The 19,539-nt window shown below is 45.0% G+C and overlaps 1 protein-coding gene and 1 pseudogene across 2 annotated transcripts in view; one reads left to right on the top strand and one right to left on the bottom strand.

The window, feature by feature from the left end:
- The window catches only part of psd3l (pleckstrin and Sec7 domain containing 3, like), a 136,524-nt gene that overhangs the window by 89,683 nt on the left and 27,302 nt on the right, over window positions 1–19,539 (bottom strand). For both annotated transcript variants that reach the window (XM_066711490.1, XM_066711491.1), the window contains 2 exons: window positions 10,504–10,615; window positions 1,348–2,389 (listed from right to left, as the gene is read on the bottom strand). In XM_066711490.1, coding sequence (XP_066567587.1) covers window positions 1,348–2,389; window positions 10,504–10,615 — 1,154 coding nt within the window. The remainder of the gene's footprint in view (window positions 1–1,347; window positions 2,390–10,503; window positions 10,616–19,539) is intronic.
- On the top strand, window positions 5,792–10,165 carry LOC136755097 (heat shock protein HSP 90-alpha 1 pseudogene; annotated as a pseudogene).

The following is a 19,539-nucleotide window of genomic DNA, read 5'->3' as shown; positions in this document are numbered from 1 at the left end:
CTCAAACCTCTGCAATACCCTAAAGTAGGGTAGTAGTGAGCCTTGCATCACTGACTCATAAACAAAGACATCTACAGGGGCAGTACTGTTTGTAATACTGTTGCAAATGCCAATCTATGAGGAAGTGAAAGTACCTGTCTCACAATGAAACAATATAATCTAACTTCTTCCTAAACACACGTCCTTTTTTATCGTTCTCAGCGAATCAGTATTTGGCCCCATTATCTCTGTACAAATGGGCGTCGTTGCATCTCACGTACATTAATAAACTGCTGAAAACTAATCTTAAAATAGACACTAGGAAACTGAACGCAGCGTGTACAGAAAGCGCTGAAGGTTTGAGATGTTACTGATGACAACACTGGTCTCAAGGTTGGTCTTAATCATCCATTAAAAGGGACAAACCTACCGACTTGGAAGTTTTTGGCGGACAGCATACTGTACTGTCCAAGAACCCTTTGAAGTCGTCTCCAGTATACAGAGATGCTTTAAAACTATTTTTCGGGGGAACTGAACCACAGGAAAACTTTAAACTTCTACTATTTCAGCCACATTCCCAGTCAAAGTGAACACCCCCGGCACTGCCTCTCCCCAGCAGGATTGATTTATAGCGTCAAAAACAAACTCCGTTCCAACTTAGCCATTCAACACGCTCAAAGTCTCATGAAGCGAATATAGTTTTATGGAATAACTTTAAATGAGTGGTTTTGTTATCATTATGGACGTATCCTTTGTACAGAAATATGTTGTAAAACTAACATTCCTTGTCACGTTTGGTTACATTTCACGAACTGCATATGTTAACAATATGTGGACGAACCCAAATAAATAATGGAGTCTTGAAACCAGAAATATGTAACTCAAGCTTTTTAAAATCCACACACAGTTCATGAAATTGTATCTTATTGAAAACAGCACGACAGCTGGAAACCGACGAGTCGCGATTCCGCTCGTCCAGAAAACTACCGCTGTGTTGCCGTAGAGAAGCGGCCGCTCTAAGACCAAGAGATGTCGGTTTTCCAACTGGCTGGTGCTCAAAGGACATCCTTACTTCCTTTTCATTAAATCTTTTGAGATCAGTCCATTTCTGGCCACACATCAATGGTTATTTTGTCGAGTCCTAGGGCTGAACCGAGTCGACTCAACGGGTCACATACCGACACTGAGAGGCAGGAAGGTCCCCCACATCAAACTCCTCAGAGGAGAGATGTTTGAGACACCAAGCCATTCAGAGTAGTTTCCCTCGGCATCTTTTCCTCTCCCTGTACCCTACTAACACAACAATGAGTAGCTTGCCCTTAAATTGCCACTAATCAAGTACACGTTTGGATCAAAGACTTGGCTTACCTGTTCAGCATGCCCTCGCTCTCCGGGCTCTCGACACACACCGCGGGAATCCCCCGGAACACCTCGTCCTCCACGGCACCCAGCACCGGAGTGGGTGCATCCTCCTCTGAATCGGTGCTCTTCCGACCCTCCTGTCGACCCCCGTGACCCTCCATGGCCCCGTTGACCCTCGGGGCGAGAGGCGTCCGCTCCACGGCCCGACCCGACTCCCCCTGCGCCTCCACGGCCGGAGGAACGGGCATCTCCGCGGCTCGGTGCAGACCCTGCGGGGGCTTGTGCTCCGTGAACCGTATTTTCTTGGGCGGCTTTTCCTTGATCTGAGCCCCATCCAGAAAGGCAGTTAAAATCCCCGGGATCTCTGCGAGTATCTTACTGGACTCGTCCATGGGCTCCAGCAGTGCCACTGTGTCCTCGACGGCTGCCCCTCTCTTGCCCTCCCCTCCTCGCTCGGCCCCTTCCCCCGACTCGGCTCTCATGGGCACCGCAGCCCCAGGGCCTTGTGTTAACTCAGCTGGAGCTGCTGTTGCCAACAGTTTTTCTTGGCCCGTGAGAGCATTCCCGTCGTCTCCTCTTTCTTCTGCACTCGTTGAACGTGGCCGCACCGCTGCTGAGCACACAGAAACCGTATCCCTCGCCGTTACCCCGGCTGGGGCTGCAGCAGCCGCACTGGAAGTCAGCAGCATCCCTCCAGGTTTCTCCAACGTGCAAGAGTCCATACTTATATCCGGCTGGACGTCCGGCTGCAGATCCTCAACCTGCTTGGCCGTGTCCAGTTGGTCCACGCCGGCCCCGTTGACCGGGATCATCGCAGAGAATACTTTGGCAGTTTTGCACAAGTCTCCCGATTGTGTTTCCAAAATGACATCCTGGCACTGATCTCTGCAGGCGGTTAGCAGGTGTGGAGGCTCAGCGTCGCTCTCCAACGCCAGCGATGGCCCAGAAGACTCCGCACCTCGACCATGGGGGGCACCATGCTGCACGGGGGCGTGGGGGGCTCCGCTGCCGGACTCCTGCGGTGAAATCTGGTAATCCCCTGTGGAAGCTGTGGGAGACAAAGAACATGAATTAATTAAAATCAGAAACCTGCCTGCGTTTAAAACTGGATCTACAAACAGACTGGACTCAGTTTGGTCTTGGTCAGTGTAATCCAGGTCGATAGAATACATTAAAATAATAAAATAAAAAAATAAATATTATATATATATAAGTGTCAGTAATAAAACATTTGAAAGTTAATCCTTCAGTCTGATTCCGTTTCCTTTTTAATCGTTTTTGCTTCAACATTTGTTATATCGTGTATATGTTTTACAAATGTGATTAGAACATTTAATATGAACACAGGGACACCATTTCAGTAATAATTACATTTAGAATATACACAAACTCTCTGTCTCTCTCTCTCTCTCTCTCTCTCTCTCTCTCACACACACACACATTTAGTTATACACTTGTAAACATTTCATATCACTCCCAAATTCCCAGCTTTTGAAAGGACAGTGATATTGACAAGGTATTGCTTTTTAAATGGAAATTTGCTCCTGTCCTTCCTTTGGTTCTAATTAATTACGCCGAGAAACGCCACCCAAGGGTCGTTTCTTGTGAGCTCTGTGGACCAGGACAGCCTGTCTGAGCGAGAGGCAGAAGAGCGTATCCTAGTCTGATCACGGTCTCTGGGTTTCGCTGTGATCCAGGGAGCACTAACAGGCTGAAATAATTGTGCTAAAGAGCATTCCCATCAGGCGGACATCAGCAGGAACTCACTCCCTCCAATTACAGCTGAAAGATATATATATAAAAAAAACACTTGCATTTTCCCCACAAAAAGAGAACAAAACAAAAAAGAAATAAGCCTATGATTTAGTAACTCTGCCTGCATAATACAAATCTCTCTGTTTGAAAACCACCTAAAGATGGTTTTCTGAGCTTCCTTGCACCATAGGGTTGCCCAAAACGGGTTCACAGAGGTACGGAAAGTACCAGACCAGTTCAAAATGTGACTGGAACTCACACGTGACATACATGTGTATTTCAGGCCAGGAGACTCACTCACGAACCAAGCAGTAGGGCAAGCGAATGCCCTAAGCGCATCCTTGCTCTTTTGAAATGCTTGTAAGAATCCTTGAAGGGAAAACATCAAAAGCAACTGTGGTGTGTGAAGTTTTAGCAAAAGCAGCCGGTGTGGGGATGACAGTTTTGAGATGCCACTCAAGGAGATGTTGGCCTGTACTGACTGCAACCGAGAAGAGTTCAGCCCCACATTATTGATCCAAACACTATACAGATGAGAGGATGTTTTAGGTGGAAATCTGGCTAATAATTAAAATGTCACTCAGCTTTCACAGTAAATCAACAGGTAGATGAGTAAAATGGGTTATAAACAAACCACAAGAGACATGTGAGGAGATGCAGATAGTAAATTACCAAAATGTGTATAAAGAAAACTGCAAGATGTTTACAATGGAAGTGAATCCATCCTCAGCTCACTAGATGGCAGCATTGCACTCTGAAAAGAGTCTTCTGTAACTGTCCTACTAAATATATAAGTTACTAGACATACAAGGCATCTGCTACTACCATTGGGAGTAGCGGAAGTAGTAGTAATAATAATAATAATAACACCACCACCGCCCAGGCTCTTGCAGCCAGAGCCCGAGCACTCATTCAATTAACTGTGCTCATTAACCAATTAGCTTTAATTAAATATTATCAACTGTGAATTCTGTTTATCATCAGCGGAAATGACATTGTGTACAAGGATCAAGCGCAAAGTGCGGAGAATGACTTGGAGGCCGAGAGGTGCAGCGTTAATTTGTACTCTCGGTACAGCTCCCTCCCTGCAGGAGAAGCTGCAGACACTTAATGAGCCTCATAAAAGCCTTCATTACCAAATTATATTGTCTCTGGCAACAGGCCTGGCAATTTAATTGTTATTATTGAGTTCATTATTCAATGCTATACATATTTAATTAAATCGTTAAAGTGGCATATTCATTGAATTGTAGGAGCGTGATATTCAATTAATAACAGCATTTACTTATTTTAAACCAACATAAAACACTTTCATGGCTTGCAACACAAAAATACAAAGAGTTCAACATACAGGGGGTTTATAATTTAAAACCACAGAAAGGGATGCAAAGTTCAGTGTTGCACTTCTCGTCAGACTGAGCTTGCTTTGTGAGGGTTATCGTGAAAGATAAGAAGTCCTGAGCGCAAGGGTGGGACAGCAGTTAACTCCTTCAGAAACACGTGGCGTTGAACAGTTTTGTTTCTTGGTTTGGCGAGTGAAGAACTTCCATTATACCCCAATAACAGGGCAATAAAAGCAAGAGCATCGCAGTCACTGACCACAACTAGCACGAACAAACACGTCTCCAGCGCTCCTGTGGTACCACACCACAACACCAAGGTGTCACTGTCCTTCACCGATGCAAATGTTGGTTTTATCTCACTGAGATTACACCTCAATCTACAAGGACTTTAACTAGAGAAAACAAAATGCTTCCCAACCTAGACAAAAACTAAAAATGAATAAATACAAACAGGCCTCCCTTGAAGCTACATCTAAAGAAGGTTAATCTGACATCGCAGTTCTACAGTTTATTTTTATATTTCAATTTCTTTCTTTCAAGAATAGTTTCCGTCATTTAGCGGCCTGCTCTGTGCTGCAAAAACCGTCTGCTCCAATTTACTTCTGCTTTTATTTTCTCCATTCGGGCACAACCTCCGTAAGTAAGATTTCTTATTCTGCTCACAGTAGGGGGACTTCAATCCCTAATGTAATTTAAAAGCCTCATTATAGCCCTTTACCCAGTGGACAGTGTTAAGCACTGAAAAACACTCTGCTGTTGCTCAGGGAAATGAGTGCATTACCGCCAGGCAGACACGGAGCCGTGTGGAGAGGCACCACAACATGGCCTGGTGCTTTGGGCAGTTTCCTGTCCCGTCCCAGGCTGACTCACGCACTCCTGACTGTCCACTTGCCCGAGAGTGTCAGAGTCTCCCTCCAGTGACTCTGACCATTCATATTTAAGAGCAACGTTAGTATTAATATAGTATAGTACTGATAGTTTAACTTATTATCAGTTGTTGTTTATACTTTGTCAACTGTAGCCCTCAAGACATAACATCCTGAAAATCCTCTGCACATCAGACCGCTCAGCTCAGGGTTTCTTTGCTTCAGTGACCTTCCTTTAACAGGCAGCGCTTGCACATGCAAATGAAGAGCTCCTCTCCCTGCACTCGAGACTCGTCACACGCAAACAGCAGAGCAGCAGACATTCGGTGTGTGTGTGTGTGTGGGGGGTGCTTCATGCACCAATCGAATTCGACTTCATTTTTAGGAATCAACTGTAGTTAGCTGAAATTCACGGAGGTCTGAGCGGAATGCTATATTTAATAAATGGGGAAGAAGCAAATCAAATGAACTACTCGAGTACAGTTCCTCCTGCTCAAAGTGTCAGTTCTCATGCGATTAATTTAGTTCATTGCTGCGGAAAAACATACGGGGTAACTAAAGAGCTGGCAGTGATCTGTGTGCTCAACGATCATTACTTCCTTGTCATTCCAAACCTTCCTTGAGTTTTTCAAAGCCAAGTGGTGGGACTTATCTTCATATCCAAGTCGCTGCGGGGTTCCGAGATCACTGTCAATAATTAGCTCCTACACGCAGGGCGACACCACAGAGCTTTGAAGAGGTTTTCAGGCAGATCTTTGTGACTAAATGCAGAACACCAATCCTATAGCTGCAGGAAAAAGAGGTTCGAAGAGCTGAATGCGGAGACTTTGTCTGCAGGTGAACACAGGGACGATGTATTTATAACACCGTGAAGACAGAATATCGCTGTCTAGCTGCGATGCACTGCAGTAAGAGCTTAATGTCATTAAGCCTATTTTTTTTTCCTCCAAAAGGACTTCAGAAATCATTGAGGGGATAATGAAATTTGTTTCCATTTCACCACTCAGCAGATTAGTGTTAAAAGCAGACCGAGGGGTAGAGCAGGTTAATGCACTGATGTAATGATGGCTCTTCTTACAGGGAAGCTGCTATTAGGCTCCTGACCCCGGTGCATTACAAGCTACGTGTAACCGATTGCGTCAGCCACTGTACTGTGCATCTGTACACACTGTATATTTGCTCTCGAGGCAGGCAGGCTTTGACACCATGGGACAAGACAGGACAATGCCTGGAATTAAAAGGAGGTGTCGATTCAGATCCTATCGCTCTGAAAGTCTTGCTACTTTGCTTAAAGACAGCAAAAGTAGGTAGGCTGTACAGTAGTCCTCGGATATCAAGCCACTCCACTCTGGTTTATATGTTCCTACTGCGAATTAAAATGCAAGAACCCCTATGCTTTAAAATCTGTCCACACATATGAGGCACTCTCTCCTACACGGGGTCCTTTATCAATGGAGAGAGAGAGAGAAAAGGACGTGATTTGACACCTCGAGTCATCAGGAAAGTCGTCATGTGGGGAAACAGACCGCAGAGGTTTGTCTGCAGAAGAGGAAGGACGCAGCTCCATTAGAAGTCCCCTGTGCAATTGTGCCTCCAATGGGCGCTCACAGGAGCTGCCGTAACGTGATTCATAATCACAGATCTATAATATCCCTTCTTCACATTCTTCACACTGTACTTAGAAAAAAGCGTTAAAAAACATGTTTATATGCAAACGTAATCTGTCTCCGCATGATTAGATGCATACACACATGGGACAAGGTTGCCAGGAGCATCTGTGGTTAAAAACGGCAGCGGCTTCTAGAATGTCTACTGGAAAACATTTATGCAACGGACTGAGGGTTACGTATATGTAAATTCTCCAACTCCAAAAAAAAAGAACTAATCAGCCAAGAGTATAATATTATGATTTTTAACCATACTTATACTGTTCAATTCCTTAGGAGCAAGAGGAGACGAGATTAGCTGCCCGAACTAAAAGGCACATTCTTTACTTTAGTCTTAGAAATAAGCCAAGAGATGTATGGTAATTGCAGAGTAACTGCAGGTAACCTCTCTATATTAAGATGGATATATTAGTGGAAGATTGCAATTACTGCCTTGGTTATTTTACCATTGACCATCTCTGACCCTGTTTTACTCATGAAAAGTCTAAAGAGAACACATTTCAATGTTATTTTATTTTTCTACACAGAAAGCATGCTGTATTTAGGACAGAATGAGTTAAACTTACACTTCAAAACTACAATGAGAAACAAATCAAGGAAATCTCTGCATGCTGCTAGAGTTCTGCCAGTTCCCCGGGTGTTCGGTATGATTCTAGAAGGAAGTGTTTTGGAACCTCAAGTGGAGCTGCAGTTCCAGTTAAACACTGTCCAGGCAACACGGTGCTGGAGTGACTGACAAGCACTGCTGTGGCAAAATCCTTACAAGGAGAGGCTGGACAGCTGCAGGTTGCACCCCACCCCTCCCATCATCACTCTGCGTTACCGTCTTTAGGCCCTCATCATAGTGGTCATTCTTTCTAGGATGTTCTCAATTAAATCTTCTAGAAGCAGTATTGCAGTATAAAAATGAGCAGCAGGACACTGCAGCTCAGAGACACTGAAAAAGCGAAGCCACAGAAGAGAGCACCACAAACCGCAATTCCCTCTCAGCATAATGCCAGAAGAAGTGAAGACCGTGATGGGCAGCCAGCAGCAGCAGGAGGAGACGGAGACCTTTGCCTTCCAGGCCGAGATTGCCCAGCTCATGTCCCTGATCATCAACACCTTCTACTCCAACAAGGAAATCTTCCTCAGAGAGCTCATCTCCAACTCCTCAGACGCCCTGGACAAGATTCGATACGAAAGCCTGACGGACCCCAGAAAACTCGACTCGTGCAAGGAGCTGAAGGTGGACATTGTCCCCGACAAACTCACCCGCACTCTGACCATCACTGACACCGGCATCGGCATGACCAAGGCCGACCTCATCAACAACCTGGGCACCATCGCCAAGTCAGGAACCAAGGCTTTCATGGAGGCCCTGCAGTCTGGGGCAGACATCTCTATGATCGGCCAGTTTGGTGTGGGTTTCTACTCTGCCTACCTGGTGGCAGAGAAAGTCACGGTCATCACCAAGCACAACGATGATGACCAGTACGCATGGGAGTCTGCAGCTGGGGGCTCTTTCACGGTCAGACCGGACTTTAGCGAGCCGCTAGGCCGCGGAACCAAAGTCATCCTCCACCTCAAGGAGGATCAGGTGGAGTACCTTGAGGAGAAACGCATAAAAGACGTGGTGAAGAAGCACTCGCAGTTCATCGGCTACCCCATCTCGCTCTACGTGGAGAAGCAACGCGAGAAGGAGATAGACATGGATGGCAAAGAGAGCGAAGAAGAGGAAGAGAAGGCAGGGAAAGACGAGGAGAAGGAGGGGGAAAAGCCCCAGGTTGAAGACGTGGGTTCCGACGAGGAGGAGGACAAAAAGGACAGCACGCACAGGAGGAAGAAGATCATCAAGGAGAAGTACGTTGACCGGATGGAGCTGAATAAGACCAAGCCCATCTGGACCCGCAACCCCGATGACATCACAGACGAGGAGTACAGAGAGTTCTACAAAAGCCTTACCAACGACTGGGAGGACCATCTAGCTCTGAAGCACTTCTCGGTGGAAGGTCAGCTGGAGTTCCATACTCTGCTCTTCGTCCCCAAGTGGGCGCCCTTTGACCTGTTCGAGAACCGCAAGAGGAGGAGCAACATCAAGCTGTACGTGCGCAGGGTCTTCATCATGGACAACTGCGAAGACCTCATTCCCGAGTACCTCAATTTCATCAAAGGTGTGGTGGACTCCGAAGACCTGCCCCTCAACATCTCCAGAGAAATGCTACAACAGAGCAAGATCCTGAAGGTGATCCGCAAGAACCTGGTGAAGAAATGTCTGGAGCTCTTCTTGGAGCTGGCCGAGGACAAGGACAAGTACAAGAAGTTTTACGACGAGTTCTCCAAGAACATCAAGTTGGGCATCCACGAGGACTCCCAGAACCACAAGAAGATCGCGGAGCTGCTCCGCTATTACACCTCGGCCTCGGGCGACAAGATGGTGTCCCTGAAGGACTACGTCACGCACATGAAGGAGGACCAGAAGCACATCTACTATATTACAGGCCAGACGAGGGAGCAGGTGGCCAACTCTGCCTTCGTGGAGCGTCTGCGCAAGGCCGGCCTTGAGGTGATCTACATGATCGAGCCCATTGACGAGTACAGCATCCAGCAGCTGAAGGAGTACGATGGCAAGAGCCTGGTCTCGGTGACCAAAGAGGGCCTGGAGCTGCCGGAGAACGAGGAGGACAAGAAGAAAAGGGAGGAGCTCAAGACCAAGTTCGACAACCTCTGCAAGATCATGAAGGACATCCTGGGCAAGGACATCGAGAAGGTCGTCGTCTCCAACCGGCTGGTCTCCTCCCCCTGCTGCATTGTCACCAGCACCTACGGCTGGACTGCCAACATGGAGAGGATCATGAAGTCCCAGGCCCTCAGAGACAACTCCACCATGGGCTACATGATGGGCAAGAAGCACCTGGAGATCAACCCCGAACACCCCATCATCGAGACGCTCAGGCAGAGGGCCGAGGCCGACAAGAACGACAAAGTGGTCAAGGACCTGGTGTCGCTGCTGTTCCACACGGCCCTGCTGTCCTCGGGCTTCTCCCTGGACGAGCCACAGAAACATGCAAACCGCATCTACAAGATGGTCTCGCTGGGCCTGGGAATCGACGACAGCGACGCGGACGTGGACAACGGCCCCCTGCCCGGCGAGGAGGACATGCCTCTGCTGGAGGGAGATGATGACACAGCCCGAATGGAGGAAGTTGACTGAAAATATCCTTAACTAAAATTAGATTGTATTTATTTATTTTTGTACTTAACATTTCCTTTTAAATCTAATCTAAAACATTATCTGTTTATTCTTTGGCTGCAAAGATATAAATATTACATTCATTAGCAAGTTGATCATCATGTAAAGTAATTATGTTCACGCAAGCTATTTCACTTCTATATTGTATTTCCAATAAAAAATAAAACAAATTATGGTTTTGGTGGCCTATGAATTTTGTTGTAATTAACACAAAAACATTATAAGATATAATAACATGAAACACCAATGTGATTTTAAATGGATGTGAACTAAAATAAGGAAAAATAAAAGGTTCATACCGCCGTCCGAAGAACTGGTCTCCTCTACCTTCCCAAAGAGAAACTCATACTTGGCCTTTGCGACACTCTGGGCGTGTGGCGAGGTACTGTTGACCCAGACAAACGTCTCTGCCTGCAAAAGACAAATGTAAATTAAACTGTTAGATCCAATATCAAGACCTCAGACCTCAAACCCTCCCCAATTTAAGTAGCTTAGAATTAGACTGTTTTAAGGTTCATTATCGTATTGAAAAGAAAAAAGCTATTGTGTTCCTTTGGGCTGTTTCAAAGATTACCAGTACTAATACCCAGTACTAGAGATGAACACTCAAGTAAACAGGAAACTGAATGTAAAGAATACTTCCCTATTATTATTTCACTTACATCTCTCGAATAATGGCACTTAAAAAGGCCAGCGTGGAATCAAACACGGACAACACAGACCGAGATGTGTTCATAAGGTTGATTCACACTATTGACCTTTAGTCGGGTTACCCATGTTGTGGAAATAATGTCTGCAAAACTCACCTGCATTAACAATCATAATGCATTTAAAACTGGCACCACGTTACAAACAAGTGTTATGTAAGCATAATCCTCTGTGTCTTTCTAGGAAAGCGCAAACACATTAAATGCAAAACAGCTTCTTGCGGGGAAAAGGAAATGTACCAACCGGGAAATTACAAGACACACATGACTTACTATCCCTGTTGTCGTTGACCGATTACAGACTATGATGTCATTCCAAATGCTTTACTTAAACGCAGATTGGGTTTTTCAACGGGGAACGCGGTTCTTCAGACATAGAATTACACAGAAGGCAACAACACCAGGTACACTCACACGATTTGCACTCCAGCTGCACAATAGTTTGGAGAAGGGGAAAAAACAGTATTATGCAAAAGTATTAGGGGGATTCAGCTGGAAGTCATTAATGGCTTTGGATTTCGCTCATAATCAGTAAATCAATGTGTCTGTGATTAATGATGGCTGGCACTGAGATTCCCATCGCTCACGGGCTTTGATTTTCGTGCAGCCGTGTCTGAAGTTGGCGTGGACTCTGGGGTCAAGAGGTGAGTCCCGTGTCTTATCCGGTTACAGCCGTGATCTCAAAATCAATATATTGTGCGACTGTACAAGACAACCGAGTGCGTGCCCCCCAGTGTGCAGTGGTGATCATTAATAAGGGGAGACTCTGCTTATGTAGGGCTGCCTCATGCACTCTCCTTTTGGAGACGCTTAATACATTTTCACTCATTTTCATTTCATTTTTTTGTTTTTTACATCGAAAAAAATACATATCCGGTGAAGACAGTGGATTACTACAGCACAATCTTGCATCCCTCTGGGCTTGTGTCCAGGACAGTCTGCATATCAGGAAGGTCAGATTCTTAAAATAAGGCAACGTATTAAAAGAGTAACCTATGCAAGAACAGAGCCAACGTATGTGAGCAATACAATAACATAAGAACATAAGACAGTGTCCAATGGACAGGAGCCCATTCAACCCATCATGCTCGTTTGGTGTCCATTAATAACTAAGTGATCAAGGATCCTATCCAGTCTGTTTTTGAATGATCCCAAATTGTCTCTTCAGCCACATCGCTGGGGAGTTTGTTCAGATTGTGACGCCTCTCTGTGTGAAGAAGTGTCTCCTGTTTTCTGTCTTGAATGCCTTGAAGCCCAATTTCCATTTGTGTCCCCGGGTGCGTGTGTCCCTGCTGATCTGGAAAAGCTGCTCTGATCATGCAGGATATTACAGAGAATCTGAAGATGTTTTTTTAGGATATGCTCAAATTCAGTTTTGCGAATATATTATACGTCAGTTTGGGCCGAGCACCAGCAGTCATCACATGTACTGGAGAGTTAATAATGATCAAGTCAGACATCACTGTCAGTTAATGTCACTGTCAGCATCAGGTAGGTCACCACAAAGTGGCACCACGTGAAGCTCAGCAGCAGATCCAGATTGTCTCATCACAACACACACCCACAGGCCAGCAAGACTGAAGTCTGACCGAACAAACATATTGATCAAAGCGCGAGTGTTCATTTAAAATCCTCAAAATCCTTTCCGAAAAAAGCTCTGTCCTCCGGTGAAGACTGAACTCTGATCGAGTTCCCAGAAGGGAAATCCAGAGAGTATTTCTCATTTAAAGGTACCGTAATTCACTTATTTTCTTTTAAGGGGGATTAAAAGTATTGAAATCTCTCTTTGATGCAGCGACGTAGTCCTTTGGAAATTAATCTCACTTTTAAGGCAATGTATTTTAGTTTTTTTCTTAACTCAAATGCCAGGAAAATGTTAACAATCTAAAGGCAAAATTCCCAGAATGCATATCCGTTTTGGTAAAAGGATTTGAATTTCGTGGCTGTTTTAGCACCGCCAAAGTGTCTTGGCCTTTAAACCTCACTGTTAGATGTGACCTCTTAAAGTCACTTAATGTTCATACCAGTAAGGTTGACATTCGACTCCGAATTCTCGTTATTTTAGAGAGCTGGACATGCTAAACCCTTTGATAATCCCACTACAAAAAAGAAGGGGTTGCCAAACTGAAACTCAGCAACGGAGCAAAATTAATAAACACCAGCTGTCACAAACAAGCATTGTTCGACACACTGATCTCCCCGCAAAACCACTGCCATTCCAAAAGACTCTTAACACAAGAACAATAGAAAGAAAAACGTTGTATACCCTCGCGAGACGTTCCTGCAGTAGCTTCTCCAAACACAAGATGTGGGAAAGCATTTCAATGGTGTTTTTCAATGGCACTTTTTACTATCTCCCTAGAAAAATAAAATAACCGCAGATACACAGTGCGTCACGGTGCCAGAGAAATGTGCTCTGAAGTGCGTGTTTTAATGCAGATGAATCCAGTAGGGCGATAACAATCCCCCAGGGGCATATTTAACGTCACACCGCAACTTTTCAACGTGTCGCGTGACAGTAGCCCGAGTAACCTTCAACCGAGTCAGTCCTCGGGCCCGTCTGACTCGCTGCGAACACGCTGGCCGGTGGGATGCATGGCGGGCTGTTTCCTTCAGAGAGGAACGTGGTGCCAACCTTCCTCGCCTTGGAATGCTGTTGTCATGGGAGTTTAGGGCCCATTTCCCAGAAAATGGTTTCACAGGCTTCCAAACCCCACCCCCCCACATCCCCTCTCAGGTTTATATATTTATTTAAATCAACGAGCTCTTTTGTTACCAAGCAATTGATAGTCAAAGCGTGGAAGATCCCAATCCAAGCATTTGAAAACTACAGTTCACGGTCCACAATCCAAATTGCTTCCGCCCATTGAGTTCGAGTATCTTACAAACTTCAGGGGCCACTGCAACATGCTGGGCTTGTTATTTACCGGTCTGACCGATTACCATTTCTGAGGGACTTTCCAAAAGAGTCAGGAACACAATGCACACCAAAAACAGTCAGTTTTCTGTGTTTAATATTCACTCCAGACTTTTAATTATTGAAAAAATGACGAATCTACCCCAGGAGTTGGCTGAGTAAGGGAAGCAAACAAAGACCTATTTCCTCTTTGCACAGAGAAAAATGAGAAAAAGATGCCCAAACAATGACTCCTTCTTTAAAGAGTGTTTTTTGTATTCTCGCACTCTGAGTAATCGTGGTGCAAAAAGAAGAGACCCATTTTTTTTTTTTGTCTCTAGAGAAGTGTTCCTCTATAAACTCACGCAGACTGCAGCTGCACAGGTCAGAGCTGACAGAAACACGGGCTCCTCGGCCATATCGAACCGATTCACTCATATCACAGACCTTAAAACATCGATTAAAAAAAAACACACACAAGAGGGGGGGAGTGAAGGAAAGCACAGAAATCCACAGCAGATCATCAGCGCCCCAGAGACACAAATATGGCCAGCACTGAAGAGAGCGAGAGGGAAGAAAAAAACACCCTGTGGTTCACCAGCTTAGCGAAGGATTTGAGTCTCTTTTGGGGGTTATATCTCCATTAGCGTACTTTAACTCTTCTGCCAAAGGAGATGACCGAGCAATTAGCCTTCCCAGAAAGGTCACAGAGAAACTGATAATGAAGGGAAGGCGGGGGTGTGTGTGTGGGGAGGGATCCAGCTCCCTGCGATACACACCAGTTCATTTCACTGGGTTCACTACGAAACCCGTTTACTCAAAGATGCATCCATGTCTTCCAAAGGGGTGATTTTCAAACTCATTCAAAACAAACTGGCAGAAGTTAATGTAGAGGAGGATGAAGTTTCTTCAGTGGTTCAAAGAAATACAAGCAAATATATAATGATATAAAAATAGCATTTAAAGGCGTTTATCCATTAAGGATAATACAGAGGTTTTATTAAGAGGCCACGGTCGAGAATTTCCCTGTCCAACAAAACCTCCCTTTATTGTACATTCAGAGCCGAGGGAAAATGCTCAAAAGACCCAGTCAGAGACAAACTAGCACATGATGCCCATTTCTCATCTGGTAGCACACTGAAGTATCCGTATTCAAAACTATATACTTTGGAATAGAATTAATGCTTTTACAGTTTCTTTACTAAAAAGCGGAGATATTGCTGTAATCTGGCGACTCGCATAACCTCAAAACGTGTAGGCGAGATACGATGTTACTTCCAAATCATTCAAACACTTTACTTTTCCACTTAATGAGAAAAACAGATTCAGTTCAAAAAGACAGAAAATATAGGTCACTGTGGTGTGTGAACTAAATCTTACTTTCACAAGCGCAGTGATGTCTGAATTCTGTACTTGGGGGGTTTACATCAGTGGGGTCCCCTCAAGAGTCGTCCCAATTACAGCTTTTGGTTAAACACACAAACAGTAAATTATGCATGGAGGCACAAGGCATGATGGCCTATATTATTAATTCTCCTTCACTGCTACACTAATATCTTTGCATTTCAAACCCCATTTTCTGTCGACAGCATCAAGGCTGAACTGTGCCCTCCTTCTGTTAAGAAAACTGTGCCACCCAGAGAGAGTGAGTGTGTGTGTGTTGTGTTGCCCTAACAAAATCTGATTAGGTGATTTGCATTTTAACTATGTGTTATTCGTGTCATAACTCGACAAAGTATGCTGCCCCGAAGCAACTGCACTGCACTTATATAAACCGACACGCTAAATAGGCACACTGCCATTAACAAAATAATGCAGATGCTATTCAGATGCCTGTGGTGGCTTTAACTTTCAGAAATAAGGGTCCCTTAGAAATGCGGGTAAGACTAAGTTGTATGTTCAGGCAATACACACACCCTCTTCGGTTTAACAAAACATTCATAACAGAGCACAATCGCTCGGCTTTTCTTGGGCACAGGCTGTAGGAAGCATGTGGATTCACTTCAGAAGGTGAGACCCAAAGCACACCAGCAGAACCGGACACGTGACCAAAACACAAAGACGAAGACATGAGCAGTGGAGTTCGTGCGTGTGTGTGGGGGGTCAGCTATAACACCTTAAATATATGTTTCAGGTTAAATGAATACAGGCATGCGGCTTCGATCGACATGTTCTCCTGCCTTGACCCGTCTTCCAAAGCACAGACGAGAACAAAACAAAAGATTACGACATGAAGGGGGGGGGGGGAATCATAGAAAATGTGCTGCTGTGCACAAAACACAGCGGATTGCCTCACGTAAAGGTCACAACTGTGCCGAATGAGTGATCAGAGGAGACTGCTGGCCAGATATGAACGGCGAACATCATTAGTCTCTTGCGTCTGCCACGTCAGGGTTGTGTTTTACGCTGAAGATGATAATAATCACGAAGATAATGAACGCAACGCCAGTTTCAACTTCACTGAAAAAACTTCTTTACGACAACAATGCTGCGGATTGAAGCAGGCCCTGTAGAGAGTCCGCTATGAACATATCCACGTCTTGAGCACACACTGGGCCGTTGTTCAAGAGGAGGCAATGACCCTGCTGTATGTTTTCCTGTAGGTCGGCCTTTCCTTAGTGATCGAGTCCAGTAATACTAACTGATGTGATTTGTGGAGGCGGACTGTGGTTATTCCTTTCACACACGCCTGAAATCGCCCCCTGGTTCAACATTTCTTCTGGTCAGAAAAGTGTCCAGAATCACCACACTGTCTTTACACGAATTCTTCCCAGAGCGAGAGAGAACATGGATGCTTGACACAGTGTTTCAGGCGCTCTTGATTCGGGACACACAACTTCGTCTGACCTCTGGGAAATAAAAAACGCCATGGGCTCCGGTTCTGAAACGTGACGTGTCGACCTGGCCGTCTGACTGCGGTTCTGAGGGGCAGCAGTGCACGCGAAAGCACAGACAAGACTTGATTTCCACTGAAAACCCTCTCTGGCAAAGAGGACCTGTGGCCCTGATTGTCACCATGTCTGGTGCCGCTGTCACTAACATGAACAGTGTGGCATCAGGGAGTAACAATACTGTACAGACCTGGGGCAATCTGTTTACAATGTGGATGCTTGGTTTTGCATTCTTTGCAATATCCATCATATTTAACAGAAAATCATTGTAAGTACATACAACATGCTCTATTTTGTGGGCAGCACTGGATGAGGGCACATTTGAGATGCTATGCTGTTGCTGTTGCTATGAATAAGGTGTTTCTGAACCCTGCTGGCAACTGGGCAGCGTTATCACAGTATTACCAGCCCGGCTTTAGGACAATAAATTGGGGATAATCTAGTCATCCCTTTTCAGTCACAGTGGCCATTTACCTCATCAATTAAGCCGCCATTCATAAAGTGAGCTTCTCCCTGCAAGGAACAATCAAAAACTCTGTTCCGTCAATATCGGAGCGATCCAAAATTCATAATGAGCAAAGTTCCCATGGCCACGGCACACAGGGGATCTCGTTTCAAAGCAAAGCCAACCACCAAAACAAAAGTGACAACCAACCAACTGAAAATCTGGAACATGAACAGCCTACTTTATTCCCAGTTTCCTCTGGACTTGTGCCGCCCCTTCTGTACAAAACTGTTAATTTGTGGATATTGTCATTTTATTTACACGTCAATAAAACGACAGTTAGATGTTAATCGGCAAAGTGATTGCACTGCCTGACAAAACGGACAACTATACAAAGTAAAAACCTGTTGAAGCTTGGAGTCACTCAACAGAATACCCTGCTGGCAATGGACCATTCAAAACAAAACCACATCTTTTATTCAGCTGGATTCGGACGTTTGTTGGATGTAGTATTTCCTGTTAACCATCCTTCATGTCTACAACACACCAAGTGAAGCATGCCTCGGTCCTCGGTGTCGGCCTTGAGCCGTTATAAACCGTCAACACTGGGGTCCGGCCTCGGGGGTACACTGGTAAAAGGCACATGCATAAACGTATCGCTATTTCTCATGAAGCTGAAGGGGAATTCTTCAAAAGGCCAGGCGTGGCAGGAAAAAGCATAGCGGATGAATCACAGTCGCACTGGATTCCACTACCTCAGCAGAGATGTTCTGGTGGCGAAGATATTCCACTCCGTCCAGACCACAGCACCACAGCACCCCCCCACCCTACTTCTCCCGTCTTGCTGAACAACAACAGTGTTTTTCCTGCTCCTTCCGCCATCACCAAAAATGCAGGGAGGTAAAGGACAGCGGTTCCGATACCCGTTAGAAACCCAGAGCTTTCAAACGGTTTCACTTTGGTCTCAAGAGTTAAACTGTTAGGGCCTAAACATCTTTTCCCGTACTCTCGACATGACAATAATGGTTCGCAGGCAAGCATGGAGCACACAGATCTACAATTGTGTCGGTGGCTGACAGACTCTCTGGGACTCTTCTTGCATCGTGATCCGCTCAAAACATAACTGTAGTTTTGCTATCACTGCTTGATGCCGAATGATGTAAACGCATTCGGTAACAGATTATCTTTTTATAAGCATGTCGGAAATAGTCCTCTTTTGTACAATATTCACAAATAGATCGAGATTTAAATATATGCAAGATATTGTAAACTGTATAGGCTATAGTACATCATATGTTGGTTCTGAAGTAAAGTAGTTTACACACAAAGACACTTCGAGCACAATTTATGAATTGAAGTCCCTAGATGAAGTGCACAGTAATGCATAAGTACAGCACAGAGAGTTACACAGGAATGCAGCAGTCTGTAATAAACAAGCATTAAAGCATCTTACACAATAGAACAGATTTGTGTATACCCAAAATAACACACATAAATTCAATTGCTTAATGTGCAGAGACAAATCAAACAGCAATCTGAGATGGCACTTTAACCGAATGAGGGCCCTACACCCATAACTGCGAACGCGGCCATTGATCCTCGGAGAGAGCATCCCTGCTGACAGACATGGCTGAATTTGTAAAGTGGGATAAACCACTGGCTTCTAGTCTTCCCATTATGCAGTCTACACTCCCACACGGGCTCCCCAAAGGCCTGAAATAGCCAAGGAGCTGAACAATACACATTCTTCTGTGACTGTAAGAGAGGCAGAAGTCTTATACATTACGAACCCCGATCTCAGTCCGTCAAGAAACCAAATTCCTGTCCATTAATCCACAAGGCTGGTTTCTAAAGGTCGTTTATTTAAAACCGTCAACCTTAAATTGTTTGTTGTTTAAACATTTCACAGGGGCAGACGGGCCATAAGTCACAGAAAGTTGCCCCGACAGGCAGCACTTCCTGATGTAGCTGACTTTTCCCTGACATCCCCTATGATATCAGTATTGTGTGCTTTTAGCTCCAGAGATCTGCCTGGATCAGGTTTCATGGAGATGCGGCTACAGGAAACGAACGTCTCCAGTCTAGGAGTTGGGAGACACCGGCCTTACACTGAGAGATGTGGGTGTGTGGAGCAGGTTACAAGGATGTACTTACTGTAGCTAATACTCTAATTACACTGTTTACAGTTGCTTGTTAAACAGAATAATTACAGTAAATAAACGCCACCGAAGATAACATTACAATTGGGACTCAGAATATCAGTGGTTCTGTCCAATTTTCCCATCCTACATTAGCGAACGGTATAGTCTAAATACCAGCGTTGGGAATGACACTTCACATGAATCCCTGCACGACGTACAAATCCATGCTGCCACACTGATGTGCTCAGTTGTATG

Source organism: Amia ocellicauda, chromosome 8 (genome assembly GCF_036373705.1).
Source record: "Amia ocellicauda isolate fAmiCal2 chromosome 8, fAmiCal2.hap1, whole genome shotgun sequence".
In the NCBI taxonomy this organism is placed as follows: domain Eukaryota; kingdom Metazoa; phylum Chordata; class Actinopteri; order Amiiformes; family Amiidae; genus Amia; species Amia ocellicauda.
The sequence above is the reverse complement of the archived record's forward strand: the minus strand, read 5'-3'. Positions and strand labels throughout refer to the sequence as shown.